The sequence below is a fragment of the Meles meles genome, chromosome 20, assembly GCF_922984935.1.
Source record: "Meles meles chromosome 20, mMelMel3.1 paternal haplotype, whole genome shotgun sequence".
Classification (NCBI taxonomy): domain Eukaryota; kingdom Metazoa; phylum Chordata; class Mammalia; order Carnivora; family Mustelidae; genus Meles; species Meles meles.
Window position 1 is genome coordinate 8,462,469 of NC_060085.1, and position 24,864 is coordinate 8,487,332.

Genomic DNA, 24,864 nt, shown 5'->3' on the forward strand with positions numbered 1-24,864 from the left:
AGTCGCCGAGCAAGAAAGGCATGACCGGAACAGTAGTGTTCTCTTCTTATCGCCCGTTAGGTTTTGTTCTCTCACAATTTACCTAAACTTACAGGCTCAGTGACCTCATAAAGGAGACATTAAACATAGTTTACTGAGGAGTGAATTTACATATTTTCACTGAGGTTCTCTGCAGTAAATAGTGTCCGTCGGTTCACTGTAGGAAATATATCGGTGTTTAGATAAGAAGTGGGAAGGGCAACAGGTGTAGGAGACTGGCGCTGGCCTTGCCAAGTCGTACTGTGTTAAAGAGAAAAATACCCAATACTTCCACCAGACAAAGCAGTTTGGTGACCATGATGGACCAAGACAAAGTGAAGGGTATTTTTTAACTGTGTTTCTCAAAATGGGAAAAAGACAATTCTAAGTCACCAAAATAACCAAAATTCTCCTCTTAAAAATATGACTGGAGCTTCTTACAGGCTTAGCCCCACTATACTGGTAATCATAATCATTTTCTGGAAGGTAAAAACAATGGTAGAAGTAAGTTTACCTCCACAAAGCATCCAGTACATCCAGAAACTTCTTGCCTTTACTGAATAGTAATCAAATCACCTAGCAAAACCCCAAATCATGTAAGTCCTTTTAACACTCTCTTACTGATTCATTTAGGGTTTGCAGTCCTTTTTTAAGTAGGGCTCCATGCCCAGCTTGGAGCCCAACATGGGGCTCGAACTCACAACCCTGAGACCACGACCTGATTGAGAGTCATATGCTCAACCAACCGAGCCACTGAGGCGCCTGTTATTACTGGAGTTCGTCACACTGCTGCTGACTGCTGATGGAAACACAGTGGGTTTTGTCTAGCAATATGACACTGACCAAATGAGAAGTTAGTTTCATGACAGAAACTGTATCTGTAAAAGAATGAAAAGTACCTCAGCACGTACAAACAAGTTAATATTGAGAATGTGTGCTAAACTTGACAACGTACAAACAAGTTAATATTGAGAATGTGTGCTAAATTTGACAAAATTACAAAGCTGATCTGAAAATTCATAATTACAATGGGATATTTTATTTTATTTTATTTTTTAAATTTTTTATTTTATTTGACAGAGAGAGAGATCACAAGTAGGCAGAGAGGTAAACAGAGAGAGAGAGAAGGAAGCAGGCTCCCTGCGGAGCAGAGGAGCCCCCCCGACGCGGGGCTCGATCCCAGGACCCTGAGATCATGACCTGAGCCGAAGGCAGCGGCTTAATCCATTGAGCCACCCAGGCGCCCCTACAATGGGATATTTTAATATATACACTCAGGAAATGAGAGACTCAATATTTGGTAGCATACAAATTGTATTAAAACAGTTAATAAAATATTTTAAGATTTTGAGAGTGAGAACGACTAGCTCAAGAGCCCAAGTCGGGGAGGGGCAGAGGGAGAGAAAGCAGCAGACTCCCCACTGAGCAGGGAGCTTGATCTCAGGACCCTGAGATTTTTTTAATATTTATTTATTTGACAGAAAGACCACAAGTAGGCAGAGAGAGAGGGGAAAGCAGGCCTCCTGCTGAGCAGAGAGCCCGATGTGGGGCTTGATCCCAGGACCCTGAGATCATGACCTGAGCTGAAGGCAGAGGCTTAACCCACTGAGCCACCCAGGCGCCTCAGTTAATGTTTTAAGAAATGACTACAGAAGATTTTGTCTGACAAATGCATTGCTTTTAATCACATACAAACATACTTGAAGACATACTGAGGAATTACACACAGCTGTGAACTAAGGGAAACATCCGTAATCGGCCTGATAGGAGGGAGGGGCCAGTTGTCACAGTCGCGGCACAGCAGAGGACCGAAGTCCAAGGTGGTTCTTTTGGATGGCATCACTGTAGCTATCACAGTGGAATCAGGTACACGTGGTCACTAGCAGTATTACCAAAACAAGGTGTTTACTACACAAATTGGACCTTAAATGAATACAGTATAGAGGAGAGGAGAGTCTGAGCAGCAGAGAATACTCCCAACCCTGAAAGCTCCAGTTAGTCGCCTGGATGCGTGAGCGCTGGCAGGAAGATCCAAACTGTGGTGGGTCTTTGATGCGGAACTTGTGAAGGTGTACGTGGAAACCCGCACCTCTGAGAAATGGAAGTCGGACAGTTAACTGTGGTTTTGAGGGCACTCTTGACTGGCAGAGCACGTGATCAGGAAAACAGGTTGCAAGCAGGTATCCTCCATGCTCCTAGATAGCTTCTATCTGTCTGTCTGTCTGTCAGCTCTGAAACCTAATGCCTCCAGTACTCCAGCCTTCCAAACCTCATGCAAGTGAGGCTACAGGTAGAATCACAAAGGAAACAGATTCTAGAAAATGTCACATTACCTGGGTGACAAAAATTGGTTTTCTCCTAAGAAAGATGGAATATTTGACAGGTAATGGATATCCAGTAGCTGACAGAGGCGGCCAGTGGGAAAATCGCAACAAATACCAAAATGTCATTTATCAACAATTCTAAACCATTATTTTAAAAGTAAACCTACTCGCACATTTAGAAACCACCTCGACTCATCCATGAATCAAACTCCAAAATGAAAGAGAAAAATGTTACTAACTGATTTAAGGAGAAAACAAGTATCTATTAATCTTTAAACAACAGTAATAAGAGTACTTACAGAATTATCTCACCTCAATGTTCATGTTTGAAAGTTAAGTAGTAAATATCCACAGTCCAGAGATCCACTTTAAGAATGAGGCACTGATAAAGACAATGTATTTATAACTACAGTTTTCTGGAACATTACATAAGGATTCATTTGTATCAGGCTTTCTTATATTTGTTGGATTACTTTCCCGTGGGGCTTTCACATGTAAGGATGAAGGTCCATTGACGTTTTTCCCACACTGCTTACATTCGGGAAGTTTCTATTCAGTGTGAGATCTCTCATGCCTTCGAAATGAATTGGGACGACTGAAGGCTTTTCCACATTCTTTACATTTGTACGGTTTCTCGCCAGTGTGCATTCTCACATGTCCTCGAAAGGTGGTGCGATAAATGAAGGCCTTTCCACATTCCTTACACTCATAGGGTTTTTCTCCAGTGTGCGTTTTCTCGTGTGTCCGAAAGGACGTGTAACAACTGAAAGCTCGACCACACTGTTTACATTCATAGGGCTTCTCTCCTGTGTGAGTCCTTTCGTGTATCCGAAAGGAACTGGGAAAATTGAAGGCTTTCCCACATTCCTTACATTTATAAGGTCCATCTCCAGTGTGCATTATCATGTGCGTTCGAACGCTTGAGGGAGAAATGAAGGCTTTCCCACACTCTTTACATTTATAGGGTTTCTCTCCAGTGTGCTTTCTCATGTGTCCCTGAAAGGTTGTGCGATAAATGAAGGTTTTGCCACACTCCTTACATTCATAGGGTTTCTCGCCAGTGTGCGTTCTTTCGTGTATTCGAAAGGAACTGGGCCAACTGAAGGTTTTCCCACACTGCTTACATTCATAGGGTTTCTCTCCAGTATGAGTCCTTTCATGAGATCGAAAGGAACTGGGACAAATGAAGGCTTTCCCACATTCCTTACACTTGTAAGGTCCATCCCCAGTGTGTGTGATCATGTGGGTTCGAATGCTTGACAGAGAAATGAAGGCTTTTCCGCATTCCTTACATTCATAGGGTTTCTCTCCTGTGTGAATTCTTTCATGTATCCGCAAACCTAGAGGAGAGCTGAAGGTCTTCTCACACTGTTTACATTCATACTGTTTCTCTGCAGTGTGAGTCCTTTCGTGTCTTCGAAAGGAACTCGGACAACTGAGGGCTTTCCCACACTGCTTACATTCATAGGGTTTCTCTCCAGTGTGATTTCTTTCATGTATTCGCAGACCCAGAGGGGACCTGAGGGATTTACCGCACTGTTTACACTGATAGGGTTTCTCTCCAGTGTGAGTTCTCTCATGTGTTCGCAACGAAGTGGAACAACTGAAAGCCTTCCCACATTCCTTACATTTGTACGGTCCCTCTCCTGTGTGAGTTATCATGTGTCTTCGGTAAGTCGTGAGCCACGTGAAAGCTTTCCCACATTCCTGACATTCGTAGGGCTTTTCTCCAGTGTGAGTCCTTTCATGTCTGTGAACAGATTTGCGGTAACTGAAGGCTTTCCCGCATTCCTTACACTTGTATGGCTTCTCCTCACATTCATGATACTCATATGGCTTATGTCCACTGTGAGATCTGATGTGCCTACTAAGAGATGAATGACGCACAAAGACTTTTCCACACACGCTACATTCACATGGTTTTACTCCAGAAGGCGTTTCCTTGTTCAGATTAAGATCTAGAGTCTGGGTGATGGTTTCTCTACACTGACGACCTTCAGGTGGTTTTATTCCAGAAGGACTTTTCTTATTCAGATTAAGGTCTGGAGTCTGGGTGATAGTTTCTCCACACTGATGACCTTCAGGTGATTTTACTCCAGAAGGCGTTTTCTTGTTCAGAATACGATCTGGAGTCTGGGTGATGGTTTCTCTATACTGAGAACATTCAGGTGGTTTTATTCCAGAAGGACTTTTCTTGTTCAGATTAAGATCTGGAGTCTGGGTGATGGTTTCCCCCCAGTGATCCTCTTTGTTTTCATAAGGTTTTTCTACCATATGACTGCTGTAAAAAATGAGAAATATATTAATGATTTCTTGGTAATTCGTATTAGGAGGATATTAGAATTACATTTTTTATAATTGACAGCAAAATGAAGGTTTCCTGCCCTTTCTGAATTGTTTGAAAAGTCAATAGACTGAATGTTCCATAAATAGGACTTCACCACAGCTATCATGTAAACAAAGATTATTAACATACAGGGTTGTTTATTTATTAGAGACTGAGAGTGAGTGAGCACAAGCATTTTAGTGGCAAGCAGAAACAAGCTCCGCATTAAGCAAAGAGCCCGATGCAGGACTTGATCCCAGGACCCTGAGATCATGACCTGAGCCGAAGGCAGGCACATAACAGACTGAGCCACCCAGGCATCTCAACATACAGGGTTTTTCTTTATGCTGTTTCCAAGCGGACAGTTTTCCAAACACTGAACACTTATGTCCTATTTAAGTAAATATTTTCAGTGAAAAAAATTTAAGGATAAATTTGAACACTTTGGGTTTTATTTATTTATTTAAAGGTTTTATTTATCCATTTGACAGAGAACAAGCACAGGGAGTGGCAAGCAGAGGGTGAGAGAGAAACAGGCTCCCCGCTGAGCAGGGAGCCTGAGATGGGACTCCATCCCAGGACCCTGGGATCATGACCTGAGCTGAAGGAAGACATAGAACTGACTGAGCCACTGGCACCTCTGAATAATTTGGTTGTAGAAAATTCATGCCAGGGGCACCTACGTAGGCTCAGTGGGTTAAAGCCTCTGCCTTCGGCTCTGGTCATGATCTCAGGGTCCCGGGATCAAGCCCCACATCGGGCTCTCTGCTTAGCCGGGAGCCTGCTTCTCCCTCTCTCTGCCTGCCTCTCTGCCTACTTGTGATCTCTGTCTGTCAAATAAATAAAATATTTTTAAAAATTCATGCCACGTGGGACAGTGCTATACTGTATGACTCACCTTAGTTTTCTCCCCTGCGTATAGTACCCATCTTCAGTGTCGTGGTCTTCCCATTTTTTCCCTAAAATGCAAATGGAGAAAAACAATTCCATGTTTCTGGAAATTACAAAAAATTACTAGATTTTAGGTCTATGTGAACTTAGCTTACTAATGTACTCTTTTCCCACATGTTAGAACAAGACTGATGGGCAAGAAATACTTATTCTCTAACTGCTAACGTTCAGTGAGAATGTCATCATCTTTACCTACTGAGGCCAGGTTTCTGAGGGTTTCCCGCATCACATCTCTGTAAAGTTTCTTCTGCGAAGAATCCAGTAAAACCCACTCTTCCAGGCTGAAGTTCACAGCCACATCCTCAAAGGTCACTGAATCCTAAAACATCCCAAATATGTTCACAGTCGCACACGTGAGTCTTACAGCACGGGGGATTTACACTCAATTTATAGGAAGGTTGTGTTATGTGTGTGAGTCTGTGGTCTCCAAACATCTACATCTTGGTCGTGAGAATTTACTTTCTGTTCTCACTTCCTCATAAATTTAACAGCATCATGAACACATGCAAATTATTTATTCATCGTTACTGTGATCCCCTTAAATGTTACTGTTCTCTAATGGCAGGGTCTAGAGCACCCTGGAGAAATGAGCGAAATGCTATACAAATGAGACAGGTTGTTATTTTAAGCCCACTAATTCCTGTTGAGAAAAACGCTCTCCTCTCCTTCCTTTCTTACCTACCATTTAACTCAGCGCTCCATGACGCACGGGCTCGAGTCTGCACGAGGTTTTAATGAGTAAAAACACAGTGAAGAACCGGAAGCTTGTTCTAGTCCCACCACCAACCACGCGAGTCCCGGAGGCCTGTGGAAATGCAACTTGTAACATGGATCAGCTTTCCGTGCCGGCCGGAAGTCCTCCAGGCCGTCAGAGGTAGCCAGACGTGGCTGGACAAAGGCAAGTATTCTTGTGCAGAAGCCGTACTCTGCACCGGCGCGGCACTTCCTGCATCCGTTTTCCCGTTACCTCCGTCCCGTTCGCCGAGCCGGAAGTTATTCAGAAGCGACGGCTCCGAGGGCTCCACAGAAACCCCGTCCAATGAGCCTCAGGGCTGCTTCTCACTTTTTAGGGCACATACTGAGTTGAGAAGGTGCTAGAAGAACTCTTTTTGGTCAAACTGTAACAGTGTCCTTGGCCCACGCTAACCCTGACGAATACGTTAAGAGCTGCGGGTCGCGAGGGGGTTCACAACGTTCATGATTATTAAATACATAAAGGACTCAGCAGTGCTGTCCTCCAAGAGAACACAAAATCTCCATCCTCCAGTTTCAGGAGGAAGTTCCCAGCCAGCCCCTCTCGAGGGGACCCTCTCATTTTCTCTCATTTGTGAGCTGCGACGTGGTGCACAGAAGCACCACAGCCAACCCCCGAGGACAGGAATCCCTCAGCTGGGGACACCAGGTACTGCGGACAGGGTTTAAGGGCGTTCACTCCGGAACTGAGCTCTCCGGGGAGGAAGGCAGGCCTCTCCTGCTGGCATGAAATGGCTTCAGAGACCAGGGAAAAGCAGGCAGACATTTTTTTCTGAGGTTGTGAGTGGACTAAAGGCTCACACACAAGGGCAGGAGCCTGTATGAACGGAACCTCTTGTCGCTGCCAAGGCAGGAAGCACGAGGCTTTCTCCCTGTCTTGGATAGAAGCGGACCAAGGAGGAGGGAGGAGGGATGAGTTTCAAAGCTGTGAGCATCAAACATCAAAAATCAGAGCCAGAGGCCTGGTTGTTGTTTGTCAAATGATGAACTCAGAAGCAGTCTCTCCCTCACAAGGAAAAAGCAAAAAACTTAAAATGAAACAACTCTTCTTAGATTCCCCCAGAGAACTGAGGACACTGGGCAAACCACAGTCTTCAAAATTGGAGACAGAAAAGAAGCTATTTTGAAATATGCCCAGAATATTCTATACTTAACAAGGCCTGTCCTCAGAGAATCTGTTTCACTGGAGCTTAAGCAAACAGGAAAAAAAAAGAACACACTCTCCAAGAACTTTGGGATAATGACAAGGATAAAATACACAAAATGGGACTAACTGATGGGAACAGAAAAAGTGAATCTTCCTACCATTAGAGAGAAGCGAAGACAAGACAAAAGGGAAAATGAAGGGGAAAAAAACCCCAAACAATTGAAAATGCAAATTCAAGCACATCCTATTCAAACTGTAGAAAAATAAAAAACGAAGAGAATATAGTGAAGGAAGACAGGGGTGGGAGGGGAGGGAGGAGGAACAAACCTCAGTCACACCGAAACAAAGGTAAGAATTAAACAGGACTTCTTTCCAAAACCATTTCAGCTGTGAAAGAGTGAAACACTTAAGGTGCTGAAAGTAAACCACCACCACCCTACAATTCTGTTAGAACTGTTCTTCAAAAATGAAGGAGAAATAAGGACTTTCTGAGGCAAAAATTGAGGAATTTGACATGAGTACACCAGTTTTTCAAAGAACATGAAAAGAAATTCACTGGGAGGTACATAAGAAAGGTAGAGCATTAGGAAAGAAACTAATGAAGGTAAAATACCTTTTCTTTCACTAACAAATCTGACAGACCTCACTTTTGTATTCCAGTCATAAGCTTTTGGGTACGTGAAATGAATGACAATGTTACACGGGCCAGGGAAAAATTAGGAATACTCTGACATGAGATGAACTCGGGAAAACAAAGTCAAGAAACTATAATTGAGGGCGCCTGGGTGGCTCAGCGGGTTAAGCCACTGCCTTCGGCTCAGGTCATGATCTCAGGATCCTGGGATCGAGTCCCGCATCGGGCTCTCTGCTCAGCAGGGAGCCTGCTTTCCTCTCACTCTCTCTGCCTACTTGTGAGCTCTCTCTGTCAAATAAATAAATAAATCTTAAAAAAAAAACTATAATTGATATGCTGTGAAGAGAGAAAATGCTCAAAGCCAAAGGCGGCAGAAAAATGGCAGAAGACAAACAAGGACAACAAGAAAGAGTAAAAAGCACTGTAGATACTAATCAGCATTATCAATAACCACCTGTAGATACTAATCAGCATTATCAATAACCACCTGTAGATACTAATCAGCATTATCAATAACCACCTGTAGATACTAATCAGCATTATCAATAACCACTTTAAACATCAATGGTCTAAATCCTACAGCTGAATGATACTGTAACAGCACATTAAAAAGAACTAAAGATAAAGACACAAATACATGTAAAAGTTGGGAGAAAGATGTACCACACCAACAGTAACCAAAAGAAAGCCAGCAGAGCGTATTAATTTCAGACAAGGCCTACGTCAAAGCAAGGAAATTTCAGATAAAGAGGGAATCATGTAATGATCATTGGATCAAATCTCCAAGAAAATTTAACAACCCTTTCTGTGTATATAACAGAATAGCAAAATACGTTAGGCAAAAGATGGACCTGTCAATGACTCCATATCAGTAACGCAAAAGAAAGAAAACCAGGAAGGATTAGTTACATTGAACAGCACCAATGAGCAACAGGTTTCATTGAAATCCATGGGCTATGCCATGAACAGCAAATCTCCATTCTTCTCAAATGCACATGCAACCCTCACCAGGACAAACCACCTTCCCGGCTATAAAACACCTTAAATTTGAAAGAACAGAAATCCTACAAATATGTTCTCAGGAAACAGCAGCATTAACCTAGAAATCAGTAACAGGAAAGTGGTTGGAAAACCCCAAAGACATGGAGATAAAAACTTCTAAATATTGGGATCAAAAAAGTCTGAAGAAATCATTATTATTTCGAACGACATGAAAACAGAATTTATCAAAAGTTGCCTGGTGTAGCAACTCTAGGAGCCTAGAAGGAAATTTATACCACTGAACAAATAAACCAAGGGCAAAAAAAAAATCGACAATAATGTAAGTAACTACTTGAGGAAACAATAATTTAATTAAACAATAATGTAAGTAACTACTTGAGGAAACAATAATTTCCAGAAATAATTCTGCTTATTCTTAAGCAGAATAAAACAGTTCAGTTCAAGATGGTGACATGGAACGACCCTCTACCTACTTTCTCCCACAGACACACTGAACCTACATGTACATATGGAATAATTTCCTTGGAAAAACCCAAACCCCAAAAACTAGCTAAGTAACTCCTGCACACTGTTGAATGAGGAAACAACTCACAGGAAAGCAGGTCAGAGACGCTGAGACACAATCTTGCCATAAACCCCACCCACAATCACCCACATGTGCAGCAACCCATATCAGGAGGGAACTCAGAATCCCAAGCTTCTCCCCGAGGAGTGAAGGTTCTGAACCCCACATCTGGTACCCCCAACTTTTAAGATCTGAACTTGAAGATGAGCCCCCAAACATCTACCTTTGAAAGCCAATGGAGCCCGCATCCATGGGACCAAGAAGGCTACGCAAACTGATACAGTTATTAAAAGGCTCACGTGTGCAGACTCACCCAGCCCAGGACCTGGCATAGAGGCAGTTGACTGAAAAGCACGCCGACTTTTCTGTTGAAGAGGCTTGCTTGGGGGGTGTTAGGGTGGCTCATTCGGTTAAGCATTTGACTCGATTTCAGCTCAAGTCATGAGATGGGCATGGAGCCTGCTTAGGATTCTCTTTCTCCCTTTCCTTCTGCCCCTCCCCACTCTAAAAAAAAAAAAACAAAACCAAAACAAAAAAACCCCCAAAACACGAGTCTTGCTTGCTCATCTTAAAGTGTCAGCTTGAAAGGCAGGCATCTAATTTAACACACATCTAAGGGCTTACTGAAATGTTCTCCCCAAACAATTTCGTGCTCCTCCTTTGTCTCCCTCCAGCTCTCCGGTATCTCCCAGGAGCATGTGCCCTTGCCGGACACTCTTGATTTTTGCAGAAAATTTCTGCTGCCCAGGAAACACCTCTCGATCGCTTGGCTCTGGTGGTTAGGGGGCTTATGCCCGTGGATCCCAGGAGACTGTAACAAATGGAGAGAGTTCTTAACTGGCCACCACCGTTCCCAGGGCACAGCAAAGAAAGTCACCCAGTCTCTGTGAAAGAGGCCTATTAGTTTACCTTCGCAGCTGTGATCTAAGGGGCAAGCTTCTAAGTAAACACACACCGAGGACCAGAAACTGGGGAGGACAGCAGTGTGGGAGGCTGCAACACTGACTCCAGCTTTGGCCCTCCAAAGCTGGGCTTCGTGTTCCCGGCCCCTCGGAGATTAATATACACACGTTAGGAATGCCCACCAAGGCCGGAAGGAGGGGAGGATCGTTCTGGCCTTCCATCCATCCGTCAGAGATAACACTGTCCTCCCCCTTCCTGGCACACAGGTGTTGCCCCAAGAGCCGATGAAAGGTCAGCGGTCAGTCAGGGGCATGCACGCTCTCTGAGGTACGTGCAGCCCTCTGATCTCGCTACAGTGTCCCTCTGTGCGTCCCCTGCCTCTATAAAATCCGTGGACTGAGGCCTGGGCTTGTGGAGAATAACTATGCAGCTGCCGTGGCCCAGCCTCTGACCGCTCTTCCGTCAGTAAGTTACCCTGATCATAACTCTGTCAACCGTGTGAAGTGGCCTGTTTAGTTTTTGGTCTCAAAGCACCTTCTCCGTTTGAAGGATACGTCACTGTCTCTCCTCCAGCTTCTCACAAGTGGGCACCATCTTCCCGTGCTCCCTCTGCCCTGCCTCCAGCCCCCCAGGCCATACGAATGTCCAATGCAAGAGCTTGTATACATGCCCTAGAGTCCCTTCACACCCCGCCCTTGGTGGCCAGCAGGGCTTACAGTCAATGAAAACCAAAGAAAGAAACCGATCCTAGCTTGTTGTCCTAACTGGTTGTTACTCATGGCTCAGAGCAAAGGAAGAAGGCAGAACTGTCCATCTCCCAGTCTTCACCTGCAAGAGGTTATGTTGCGAACTTTGAAAGCTGCTGCCTGAGGGTCGGCCTGCTAATCAGCCTGAATCTAGATGCTGACAGTGATCCTCCTCTTGGGGCACTGTAGGCCTTGGCGCACCCTCAGTTACTGGGAGCAATTACAAATAGCCTTCTTAGACAATCACAAAGGTTTGAGAGACAACAAAGGGCTCTCTTCCATGAGTTCATTCCTTCAAGACTGGGAGAGGGGGCTGTTTTCTCTAACACATAAAATCCAACAGAGTGTCAAGGAAACCAAAGAAACAGAACAATATATTCCCCAAAAAGCAAAATATAAAACCTTAGAAAAAGGGGCACCTGTGTGGCTCAGTGGGTTAAAGCCTCTGCCTTCGGCTCGGGTCATGATCCCGGGTCCTGGGATCGAGCCCCACGTCGGGCTCTCTGCTCAGCAAGGAGCCTGCTTCCTCCTCTCTCTCTCTGCCTGCCTCTCTGCCTGCTTATGATCTCTGCCTGTCAAATAAATAAAAATCTTAAAAAAAAAAACCTTAGAAAAAGACCTTAACAAAAAGGAAATAGGTGATTTATCCGATAAAGGGTTCAAAATAAGTGATAAAAATGCTCACCTTGTTCAGGAGAAGAATGGATGAAAAAAGTAAGAATTCCAACAAGCAGAAGAAAACAAAGTACCAAACGGAACTCATAGAGCTGAAGAAGAACTGAACTGAAAAATGAAGACAGGGCAGAACTCAGCCAATCGGGACAGTATAAAGAAAAAGGAATGAAAAAGAGTGAAGACAACTTAAGGGACTTACGGGACTACATCAAGCTGACCAACATCAGCATTATTGGACTCCCAAAGAGGACAGAAAGGAGCAGAAAACTTAAATAATAGCTGAAAACTTCCCTAACCTAGAGAAGGAAATAGAAAGATCCAGGAATCCCAGAGAGTTCCAGATACAATGAACCCAATGAGACTCACACCAAGAAGCATTATAATTAGTGTCAAAGCTAAAGATAAGGAGAGGCTCTAAAACCAGCGAGAGAGAGAGAGAGAGAGAGAGAGAGAAAACCTTTTATGTACAAGGTAACTCCCATAAGATCATCAGATTTTTTCAGCAAAAATTTTGCAGGCTAGAAAGGAGTGGTGTGTCATATCCAAAGTGCTGGGGGTGGGGGGAGAAAAAAAACTGCCAGGGACACCGGAGTGGCTCAGTTGAGTAAGCATCTGCCTTCAACTCAGTTCATGATCTCAGGGTCCTGGAATCGAGCCCCACATCCAGCTCCTTGCTCGGCGGGGAGCCTGCTTCTCCCTCTGCCTGCCACTCCCCTGCTTGTGCTAGCTCATACTCTCTGACAAATAAATAAAATTTTTAAAAAGAGAAAAAACTGCTAACCAAGAAAACTCAACTCAGTTTAGCTTTCAGAATTGGAGAATAAGAGTTTTCCAACGAAGCAAAAGCTAAAGGAATTCATCACCAGTAGACTGGCCTTGCAAGCCATGCAAAAGGGACTTCTTTACATAGAAATGAAAGGATGCTAATCAGTAACAGGAAAATATGAAAATACAAATTACACCATTAAAGGTAAATATGTAGTAAAATTCAGACTAATGTAAAGGTTGGAGGTTAATCATATAAAGTTGAGGTTAAAAGTCTGGCTCAGTGGGTTAAAGCCTCTGCCTTCAGCTCAGGTCGTGATCCCGGGGTCCTGGGATCGAGTCTTGCATCGGGCTCTCTGCTCGGCGGGGAGTCTGCTTCCTCCTCTCTCTCTGCCTGCTTGTGATCTCTGTATGTCAAATAAATAAATAAAATCTAAAAAGAAAAAACAAAAGTCAAAAGTATGAAAATAACTATACTAACTTGTTAACTGAGACACAAAACTGTAAATTTTGATATGAAAAACAAAATGGGGGTAGAATAAAAATGTGGAGTTTTAGAATACACTCAAACTTAAATTGTTATCGGGGTGCCTGGGTGGCTCAGTTGGTTAAGCGACTGCCTTCAGCTCAGGTCATGATCCCAGAGTCCTGGGATCGAGTCCCGCATCGGGCTCCCTGCTCCTTGGAGAATCTGCTTCTCCCTCTGACTTTCTCCCCTCTCATGCTCTCTCTCACTGTCTCTCTCTCAAATAAATAAAATCTTAGAAGAAAAAAAATTGTTATCAATTTAGATTACTATAAATATAAGCTATTCTAGTAAACTCATGGTAATCGCAAAGAGCTATAGTAGACACAATAAGAAAAAGGAATCTAAACATAGTCCTACAGATAATGAGCAAATCACAAAAGAAGACACCAGGAAAAGAACAAATTACAAAAAGAGCCAGAAAACAGTGAACAAAATGGCAATCAGTACATACCTACCAATAATTATTTTTTTAAAGATTTTTATTTATTTGTTTGACATTAATTACCTCAATAATTACTTTAAAATGTTAATGAACGGGGCGCCTGGGTAGCTCAGTGGGTTAAAGCCTCTGCCTTTGGCTCAGGTCATGGTCCCAGGGTCCTGAGATCCAGCCCCACCTCGGGCTCTCTGCTCAGCGGGGAGCCTGCTTCCCCCTCTCTGTCTGCCTGTCTCTCTGCCTATTTGTGATCTGTCTGTCAAACAAATAAATAAAATCTTTAAAAATAAATAAAATGTTAATGGACTATTTATTCTCTAATCAAAAGACAAAGGGTGGCTGAATGGACTTTAAAAAATCTATACTCCTGCGGCACCTGGTGGCTCAGTCGGTTGAATGGCGCCACCTTTGGCTCTGGTCCCAGAGTCCTTGGATTGAGCCTCACTCACATCAGGCTCCCTACTCGGCGGGGAGCCTACTGCTCCTTCTCCCCTGCTTGTGTGTGTGTGTGTGTGTGTTCTCTAATAAATAAATAAAATCTTTAAAAAAATAAAAAATCTATACTGCTTACAAAAGACCTCAGGTGTAAAGACATTGGGATTGAAAGTGACATACAGATTCAAAGTAACAGGATGGAAAAAAGACAATCCGTGCAAATGAAAACTAAAAGAAAACTAGCTACTTTGGGGCACCTGGGTGGCTCAGTGGGTTAAAAACTCTGCCTTCGGCTCAGGTCATGATCCCAGGGTCCTGGGATTGAGCCCTGCATTGGGCTCTCTGCTCAGTGGGGAGCCTGCTACCTCCTCTCTCTCTGCCTGCCTCTCTGCCTACTTGTGATCTCTGTTAAATAAGTAAAATCTTTTTAAAAAGATTTGATTTGAGAGAAGAACGCAAGCATGAGCAGGGGTAGGGGCAGAGGGAGAGAGAGAATCTGAAGCAGACTCTGTGCTGAGTGTGGAGTCCGACGTGGGGATCAATCCCAGGACCCTGGGACCATGACCTGAGTCAGATACTTCATGAACTGAGCCAGCCAGGCACCCTGAAAAAATTCTTTTAAACAAACAGTGCTAGAAAGAGTGGCTATCCACATGCAAAGGTTAAATTAAAAAAAAAAATGAATTTAGACACTGACCTTATGCCTTTCCCAAAACTCAACCAAAAATATATTGTAAATCTAAAGTTAAAAACTAAAAGATCACATAGGAGATGATCCTGGGTTAACTGACGTATTTTAAGATATAATACCAAAAGCAAGATCCGTGAAAGAAAAAAATCGGAAGTTTCATTTCATTAAAATAAAAACCCTGTTCTACAAAAGAGAGTGGTAAGAAAATGAACAGTCACAGGGTGCCTGGGTGGCTCAGTGGGTTAAGCATCTGCTTTCGGCGCAGGTCATGATCCAGGGTCCTGGGATCCAGCTACGTGCCGGGCTCCCTGCTCAGTGGAGAGCCTGCTTCTCCCTCTTCCTCTGCTGCTCCCCCTGCTTGTGCTCTCTCTCACTCTATCTCAAATAAATAAATAAAATCTTGAAAAAAAAAAAAAAAAGAAAAAGAAAACAAACAGTCACATACGGGGAGAAAATTCTTACAGAACAGTTATCTGATAAAGGACACCCAAAATGTCCAAAGAATTCTTAAAACTAAGACAAACAATCCAATTTAAAATGGGCAAATGATTAAAAAAAAAAAAAGCAAATGATCTGAACACACACCACAAAAAACTGTACACCACAGACTGCAAATAAACATATGAAAAGAAGTTTAACTTCAAATGTCGTCAGGGAATTATAAATAGAACATAAATGGGTATCACTAGACACTTATTACAAGGATACAATTTTTCGAAACACTCAGAACACCGAGAACACGGGTGAAGCTGTAAACCTACAAGAATCCTCATTCACTGTTGGTAGGAAAGGAAGATGGTAAGCCTACTTAGGAAGACAGGCAGTTTCCTATAAAATTAAACATACTCTCGGGGCGCCTGGGTGGCTCAGTGGGTTAAAGCCTCTGCCTTCAGCTCAGGTCATGATCCCAAGGTCCTGGGATCAAGCCCCACGTTGGGCTCTCTGCCCAGCGGGGAGCCTGCTTCCCCATCTCTCTCTCTCTCTGCCTGCCTCTCTGCCTACTTGTGATCTGTCAAATAAATAAATAAAATCTTTAAAAAAAAAAAAAACTAAACATACTCTCACCAAAGGATCTAGTGATCATACTCCTTGGTAGTTCCCCAAAGAACCGAAACTTCCTACTCACACAGAAACATGCAAATGAATGTTTACAGATGTTTTATTCATAACTGCCAAGAGTTCAGCAGGGTATCCTTCAGTAGCAGAATGAGCAAACACCCTGTGGTATACGCCTGTGACAAATGTTGCTTAGTGATTAAAAAACTAAAAGATAAAGCCAACAAAACACCAGCAGGAACCTTTAAGGTATATTAAGTGAAAGAAGACACTCAGACAAGGCGAAACGCAGTTTCCAAGTACAGGACATTCTGGAAGGGACCAAATGGTGAGCTGGTAAAAAGACCTTCCAGTGAAACACTGGGGTGTTGGAGGGAGGCTGACTGAACAAATAGGGGGCGCACAGGCTATTTTTAGGAAAGCGAGAGACTATTCTATGCGATAGAGAAACGATGGACAGAGGGTGCCTGGTGGAGCAGTCGGTTAACCGCCCAACTCTTCGTTTCGGTGCAGGTCGCGATCTCAGAGTCCTGGCATGGAGCCCCGCATCGTGCTCCACGCTCAGCAGAGTCGGCCTGAGACTCTCTCTCTCTCTCCCCCTTACCCCGCCTCTCCCCACACATGCACACACTCTCTCCAGACTCAGTAAATAAATCTTTAAAAAGAAATGATAGACACTTGTCACTGTACCTTTGCCAAAACCCACAGATTGTACTAACACAAAACATCTATGTTTATATCAACAGCGGACTTCAGTGCAGGACTACTGGTCCAAATACACCACAGGAACAGGAGATGTAAAAAATATTGCAAACTGTGGATGCAGAGGGGTCAAGTGGGACCTCTGTACTTTGTGATCAATTTTTCTGTAAACATAAAATGCTCTAGGGGCACCTGGGTGGCTCAGTGGGTTAAGCCTCTGCCTTCAGCTCAGGTCATGATCTCAGGGTCCTGGGATCGAGCCCCGCATCAGGCTCTCTGCTCAGCGGGGAGCCTGCTTCCCCCTCTCACTCTGCCTGTTGCTCTGCCTACTTGTGATCTCTCTCTCTCTGTCAAATGAATAAATAAAATATTAAAAAAAAATGCTCTAACAAAAAAACCCTGAACTCTCATCATTTCGTATCTTAAAATTTTTTCTGGTCTACTAGTTTTTTATGAATTGTAATCCTTAGCATGCAATTAATATAAAAGAAACAAACTTATATACACTATATTTTACTACTTAATAGTGTTTTCAACTTTTGTTACTTTCAATTTAATTTTCAATTAACTTAAACTTGGGGCGCCTGGGTGGCTCAGTGGGTTAAAGCCTCTGCCTTCGGCTCAGGTCATGATCCCAGCATCCTGGGATTGAGCCCTGCATCAGGCACTCTGCTCCGAAGGGAGCCTCCTTCCCCTTCTCTGTCTGCCTGCCTGCCTACTTGTGATCTCTGTCAAATAAATAAAATCTTTTTAAAAACTTAATTTAAACTTTTCTACACAGGAAATCACTCTAAGATCTAATTCTTTAAGTACTAGCCAGTATAAAACTGCAGCCCATAAAAAAATGAAAGATTTCAATGCTCTAACCAAAAGGACAAGGGGCACCCCAGTTTGTCCCTCCACCATATTTCACACTAGGGGTACTGTCAGGAATGAACAGTGTGTTGCACTGCATTAGGGGACTGCATTTAAACCTGAAACCTACTAGGATTTTTAAGATTTACATAAGCTCGGTAGTTTCTCTGACATCAATTAAAACAAATTCATTTGCCTTAAAAAAATAGTACAGCCTTTTAAACGTCAAAGTTCCCTGGAGACCTGTACATACAAAAACGTGTCTGTATGTGAGGAATGAGGGGCGTCCAGCGGGCTCAGTCAGTAGAGCATGCGACTCTTGATCCTGGGGTTGTAAGTTCGAGTCCCAAGTTGAGTGTGGAGATTTCTTAAAAATAAAATCTTTAGGGGCGCCTGGGTGGCTCAGTGTTAATTAAGCCTCTGCCCTGGGCTCAGGTCACGATCTCAGGGTCCTGGGATTGAGTATCCCACTCTCTGCTCAGCAGGGATCCTGCTTCCCCTGTCTCTCTCTGCCTGCCTCTCTGCCTACTTGTGATTTCTCTGTCAAATAAATAAAATCTTTTAAAAACAATAACAAAGTAAAATAAAATCTTTAGGGTACCTGGATGGCTCAGTTAGTTGAGTGACTGCCTTCAGCTCAAGTCACGATCCAGGAGTTCCAGGATCGAGTCCGCTCTGGCTTCCTGCTCACCAGGGGGTCTGCTTCTCCCTCTGACCTTCCCCCTCTCATGCTAAGTCTCTCTCAAATAAAATCTTTTTAAAAATTTAAAAAATAAAATCCTTTTTAAAAAAGACTATTTATTTATTAGAGAGAGAGATCACAAGTAGACAGAACAGCAGAGAGGGGGAGGCAGGCTCCCTGCTAACCAGAGAGCCTGATGTGGGGCTCAATCCCAGGACCCTGAGATCAAGACCTGAGCCAAAGGCAGAAGCTTTTAACCCACTGATCCACCCAGGTTCCCCAAAAATAAAGTCTTTATATTAAAAAAAAATAATAATAAAGATAAAAAAGGTGCCTGAGAACTTCAATATGCCCATCTCACAGCTTGAGACTGTTGCCTAAAAGGAATAAAAATTCTGTTTGGATTCAAGATTTTCTTGCCTCACACATTTTTCTCAATCAACTTACATTTTCAAAGCCCGAGAAATAAAAATAAAAAATCTTACCCATTCAGACAGGAAATAAAACTGCAAACTACTTAGGAAGACTGGACTGAAAGGACTGGAATATTCAACAGATAAAAAAGAATGCCAAGGAAAGAAATGCAAACAGTCGAGTCCGCTCAGATAAGCAGCCTGCTTACCCAGAGTTAAGAAGGAAAACCCATATTCAGAAATTAAACCCACTTCCAAGCTGGGCTCTCGACATTCCCGGGTGAGACAGCACCTCCACAGGGGGTCAGCCCGTGGTGCAGGAGGGACAGGAGGATCACGAGAACCTGCAGGAATGGACTCTGGGAGCCCCGCACACCCTCCTTTCTCCTGGCAGCTTAGGGGAACTCCCTCCCCCAGGGTTTCCAATATTACCTATGAGGAAACTCTCAGGCAGATTCAGTTTAAGGCTGTGACCCTAATAAACTCCCAAATTCATAAACATCTTGTCCAGGAGACAGAACTCCAGACTCACAGAGTTTCTCCGTACACAGATTATATAAATTACCCTCTGAGCGCACCTGTATCACGGATGCAAAACCCAAACATGCAAAAACATTTAGACCTGAGAAGATGTCCTGTGCTTTTGCCAGCTCAGAGCTGGCCTCAGCTTGGAGTTACTGGCCTCAGGCCTCTGCTCCCCAATCACGACGCTCTGGACCATCACTGGTCATTTAAATGACACAAACCCAGGGGTTCAAGAATCCTGCAAAATCTCACACATTCAATGTTTATGTGTAAAGGAGGAATGAAATTTTTAAGAAACTGTACTAGTTCAACAAGAAAACCAACTTTCTACCATCAGAAAATGAAAATGTCCATTATTTCCAAGGAAAGAAATTGATTTGTAAACAACTGGGGTTGGGATACTTAGTGTCACAGGTCTAGGCCCCGCTATGCCATTTAAAATCACCTGAAAGAACTAACAGATCTCAGAATATTACTGTACCCACTTAGAAGAAAAAAGGGAACAAATTGTAACAAATAGGAATAATTTTTTTTTCTGAAATTCACCGTTTTGGAAATACTTTATACTGTCTCCCAAGCTAAGTCTCAAGTGAATACATCTTTTCAGAATGACAATTGCAAGGAGGGGCAATGCTGACAGGACGGATCACCCAGGAAAGTTTTAAAGGTCAAACTCCACTCAAAGGACATCCGACAGGACATCAGTGTCCAGGAAAGATCCAGGGGGTGGAGGGTGGAGAGGGACACAAAGATTTCATAAAACAGTTCCAGGTGGTTATTCTCCACTTTCTTCTCATGTAAAATATTCACAAAAATAAATCTTTAAAAAGAGCCATCCATGGCTCTGTGGATAAATGGTAAAATACTACGTAATACGAAATGCATCCCGGAGAACAAATAGTTAATAATGATGCTCTGAACTGGAGAGGAAAAAGATGGCGTTTCAGAAAACATGGAAAGATCTGGAAATTGAGGCATTTACTGCCAGTCCCATGAAGAGCTAGGCTGGGGGCACAGGGTCGTGGCTTTGAGACTCTACTCCCCAAATGTTTGCAAAAGTGTGGGGAAACGGGGTCCCCTCAGGGGGAGAGGGAAGGGGACCCCACAGACCTCCCGCGCACGAACCCGGGAGACTGAGGCATGACTGTCCCCTGATGACCCTCCCTGTGGTCATCGCCGGATCTGAGACGCGGCCACGCAGGGACGGGAGAGGATGGCACGGGTCCCGGCGGCCGGGCCGACCCCGCGCTACGTGCCGCGCCATCCGCGGCCTCGGGTCCCCAGACTCCGGAGTTCACCGCGGGAAGCCAGGTCCCCCCGCGGCCGGTTCCAGCCGGTCCACCGCCCCCCTTTCCCGAATCCCGGCCCCGCACACTCACCATTGCCCGCTCTCTCGGGTACCGGGTCGACCACCATGCGATTGCCGCGGCCGGCGGCGCTCACGGCGACAGAGGATGTGGCGGAAGCCCCCGAAGCCTTTCAGGACAGCGCGAGGTGATGCGAGCCTCGGCCGGACAGCGGCGACGGCACCCAGTCCCCGCCGTCCACAGCGCGTCGCCCGCACGTACGGTTCCAGCGACTCCCCCGATTGGACCGTTCGCGAGGCCCCGCCCCCGCCCGCCTGAGCGACAGCAGGCCGGAGGTCACGTCTTTGAGTCGACCTTGCTCGGGCGGCGGGCTGCAACCTGGTCTCTCCGAGGACGTCGCTCTGAACCGTGAGGCCGCCAGGCCACTCACGGAGCCGTGACCCTTCTTCACTAACACGGACCCGAGTGACCTCCCCGTAGGTAGTGCGGAGTCTGGTTCCGTTTGGATCCTGGACCATCTGCCATCAGGGAGTCTAATGCCCACCACGCCCCCCAACCGCACTCATTTGTATGGTAGCTTGCTGGGAGGTTTGAACCCCACAGGCCTAGACCAGCCCCAAGCCTCAGGGGCTCGCAGGTCAGAAACATACTGAGGCAAAAACCCACTGGAAAACCTTTCGGCGTCATTCCGTGGATACTTACCTGCTGAAAGGTCAAAGGAGGAAAACGGAAAGAACGCTGCTTAGGGAAAATAAGAGACGGTAAAGGTATCGAGGACAAACAAAGCAAGGGGACAGCGGTCATCGAAGGGGCAGGACAGAGGTGAGCCAGGGAGGGGAACATGAGACTCTCACTACTGCCCACAGTTAGCAATCTGGATGACGACTTTGGGGATGTTTATATTATTAGCAAATCCTACCGCAAAACATTTTGTACGTTCTTTCCTCAATATATGTGATGTTAAAAATCTTAAGAAATTCTGTTTGAAAAGAACATAATTTGTTTATGTTTGTTGTAATTTGGCAATCTGAGTTTTTTTACTCATGGTTTCGGTGGCAAAATTGGTTAAAATCCAACTGTCTATTTAGAAAGAATTGCTTGCATAAACTCATCATCATTCCTACTTTTTTTTAAAACAAAGGGTGGCATGTATTTATATGCAAAGATCTGGACAATTTTTAATAGAATAATTAAGTAAAGTATATTACAATATATATACCATGTTACCCCTCCTGTAACTGTCACCTGAAGAGTCAGGCTAGGGGTGGGAGGTGGGGATCACTCTAGGTTTGGTTGACAACATATCCCTTCCAGGAACAAATGAAAAGGTTAATTACTTTGATAATGGAAGTATCCAGGGAGGGGAGGCCTCCCAAGCAGGTGGGAAGTGCCTTGAAAGAGCAAGGAAAGGGGGCACCTGGATGGCACAGTTAAGCAACTGACTTCTGGTTTCAGCTCAGGTCCTGATCTCAGAGGCATGAGATCGAGCCCCATGTTGGGGCTCTACACTCAACACTGAGTTTGCTTAAAGCTCCCCCTCTCCCTCTCCCCCACAAAATTAATTAATAAATAAAGTCTTTAAAGAAAAGAAACAGCAAGGGAAAGAGCCTGTCCTAGGTTTTCTTAAAGTTCCAGGGTTGTCTAGAGTGAGAGTTTGGGCACAAGGGCAGGGCCCTCCGGGATGGAATGTCTTGCCGGCACCAGAGCAGTGAGCAGCCGGACTTTCTTGTCACCTTGTTCAGATGCAGGGCACAAGGAGAAGGAGGAGGAATGAGGCTTTGAAAGGTGTCAGCCAACAGACATTAAGAAATAGAGACCTCGGGGAACCTGGGTGGCTCCATGGGTTAAAGCCTCTGCCTTCAGCTCAGGTCATGATCCCAGGGTCCTGGGATGGAGCCTCGCATCGCATCGGGCTCTCTGCTCAGCAGGGAGGCTGCTTCCTCCTCTCTCTCTGCCTGCCTCTCCACCTACTTGTGATCTCTGTCTGTCAAATGAATAAGTAAAATCTTTAAAAAAAAAGAAAAAGAAAAAAGAAGTAGAGACCTCTGGTTTGTCATCTGGCATGTAAGGAACTTAGAGGTGACGTTCCTATCCTCGCCAGAAGAAAAGCTAACAGACTTAAAATCAACACCATTTAACTGTGAACACATTAATCACAGGGCAAACTGCTGTCTCTAGAATTGGAAACAGAGACAGAAATGTAGCCATTTTGACATATGCCCGTATTGTTCTCTTTAACAAGACCTGTCCTTAATATAATCTGCTTTTTGAGAGCCCCACTGACTTGGGATTTTGCCAGAATCGACCTGACACGGTGGACATGGGGAGGTGGGGGAATGAAACAGCCAGCCTGAGTTCCCTTTAGCTTTCCTCCATGACCTGTGCTGAGGGGAGGTGGGGCTTAGAAATACTCGTGAGGTTGAGAGGTTTTTTGTTTATGTTTTTTCTAACTCCTGAGAGCAAGTACACGGTGTGTTTCTCACCACCGGTTTTCCCAGCTCTCCAACGCTAAGGGTGAGGGTGGCCTACAATTCTATTTATTTCTTTTTCTTCCTTTTTAAAGATTTTATCTGTTTGTTAGAGATAGGGAGAGAGAGAGAAAGAGCACAAGCAAGGGGGAGCGGCAGGCAGAAGGAGAAGCAGGCTGCCTGCTGAGCAGGGAGCCCAACGCAGGACTCGATCCCAGGACTCTGGGATCATGACCTGACCGAAGGCAGGTGCTTAACCGAGTGAGCCACCCAGGCGTCCCAACAATTCTATTTAATTCTGACACAAAATACAGTTAATATCACATTCCACAATTTAAGGGCTCAGTCCCACAAAACTGCCCCCACACTGGAAGGCAGCCACAAACAGGGGAGAGGTGGCAGGCTACACACATTTCTGCATGGCCAACTGTAGATTCAAAGGTTCCCTGAATCATGTTTGTTATTGACAGAAACACTTTAGAACTAATTAAAATACTCTTACTGATTCATTGTAAAAGGTACAAGTCAGAAACGGCCAAATGGAAGGGGCATACGGGGCAAAGGACGTGGGGGAGGTAGGGAATGTCCATGCCTTCTCCAGATACGACACACTTCCAGCACGTTGATCTTAGAATCTCTGAATCCTGGGGTTTTGGGGGTTTCATGGAATTTCCTCACATAAGCATGAATGACTAAGTCATTGGCAGTTAGCTAATAACTCCGTCTCCAACTCCTTCCTCCCCCACTACCCAGGGGCTGGGGGCTGAGCTAAAAGTTCGAAGCCTCCAATCCAAGTTTGGTCTTCCTGGTCACTCACTCCCATCCTGAAGCTATCTAGGGACCAGCAAACAATTACCTCCTTAGAACATAAGATGCTCCGGTCACCTTTACCACTCAGAAAGTCCCAGGGTTTTAGGAAGTCTTGGCTGGGAACCATGGATAAAGACCAAATATCTTTCCTATTATACCAAAGAAGGTCACAGTCCAAGAACACATGCTCATTAAAATCCACAGAGAAATCCATGAATCCACTCATAGTTGGAGACTTTAACGCCCTCCATCAGTAATTAAGAGTTCCGGCAAGAAGAAAATCAGGAAGAACATAGTTGAATTAAGCAGCACCATCAAACAAGGGGATATGATTGAAATCCATGCAACACTTCATTCAAACACAGCAGGATATACATGCTTCTCAAGGTCACATGAAGCATTCACCAAAACAGACCATATTCTGGGACATAAAAGAGAGCTTAAAAAATTTAAAGGAAAGAAATCATACCAAATATGCTGCAGAGCACAAGAGTACTCATCTAGAAATCAGGAATAGATAGCTGGAAAACGGGGGCGCCTGGGTGGCTCAGTGGGTTAAAGCCTCTGCCTTCGGCTCAGGTCATGATCCCAGGGTCCTGGGGTCCTGGGATCGAGCCCCACATCCGGCTCTCTGCTCCGCAGGGAGCCTGCTTCCCCCACTCTCTCTGCCTACTTGTGATCTCTGTCTGTCAAATAAATAAATTTTTAAAAAAAATCTCTAGAAGGTGGATTAATACTTTCCTACTAAAATCTCCTCCAAGTGCACCAGTTTTGACACAAGGCTAAGAATACCTTTCGGGAAGTCGGGGTGGGGGGCGGGGAGTCTACAGCACAACACCGGAGGAAATAAACTGAGAGCAGACAGACTGCAGACAGTTCAAAGAACAGTTTCACTTTACCTGCATCCCCCCGCCCCCGTCCTCAGAGCAGCACACCTCATTGTCGAAACCCCCCTCGGGTTTCCCCCGCTCAGGAAACCCCCCTGGGATTCCTACCACGGGGAAAGAGAGAGCAAAGTGACTGAGCACTGGCTTCCCCAGTGGTACAGGACACTGCACAAGAGACCCATTGCTTTCTTCTCTAAAAATATGTAGGGGAGGGGTGAAATATGTTCGCAGGGGCGAACCGGGGGGCTCAGTCAGTTAA

General features: G+C 44.7%; 2 protein-coding genes across 2 annotated transcripts in view; both read right to left on the minus strand.

Moving 5' to 3' along the window:
* The window catches only part of ACP5 (acid phosphatase 5, tartrate resistant), a 59,900-nt gene extending 39,265 nt beyond the window's left edge, over positions 1 to 20,635 (minus strand). Inside the window, exon 1 of the mRNA XM_045990710.1 lies at positions 20,513 to 20,635. The gene's annotated coding sequence lies outside the window, so the exon portion shown is untranslated. The remainder of the gene's footprint in view (positions 1 to 20,512) is intronic.
* LOC123932491 (zinc finger protein 791-like) lies at positions 1,649 to 20,643 on the minus strand. The gene is made up of 5 exons (XM_045990705.1): positions 20,513 to 20,643; positions 6,302 to 6,424; positions 5,812 to 5,938; positions 5,567 to 5,627; positions 1,649 to 4,623 (listed from the first exon to the last, which is right to left on the minus strand). The coding sequence occupies exons 2-5, from the start codon at positions 6,302 to 6,304 to the stop codon at positions 2,892 to 2,894; spliced, it is 1,923 nt and encodes a 640-aa protein (XP_045846661.1). The 5' UTR covers positions 6,305 to 6,424; positions 20,513 to 20,643; the 3' UTR covers positions 1,649 to 2,891.
* Between the last annotated feature and the right edge of the window lie 4,221 nt (positions 20,644 to 24,864).

What these genes read in the sequence shown, in the direction of transcription:
- LOC123932491 (XM_045990705.1), bottom strand. An exon ending in CAGAAACCTGGCCTCAGTAG is followed by an intron (nt 5,628 to 5,811) that starts GTAAAGATGATG and finishes TTTGCATTTTAG; the next exon opens with GGAAAAAATGGGAAGACCAC. An exon ending in ACGCAGGGGAGAAAACTAAG is followed by an intron (nt 4,624 to 5,566) that starts GTGAGTCATACA and finishes CATTTTTTACAG; the next exon opens with CAGTCATATGGTAGAAAAAC.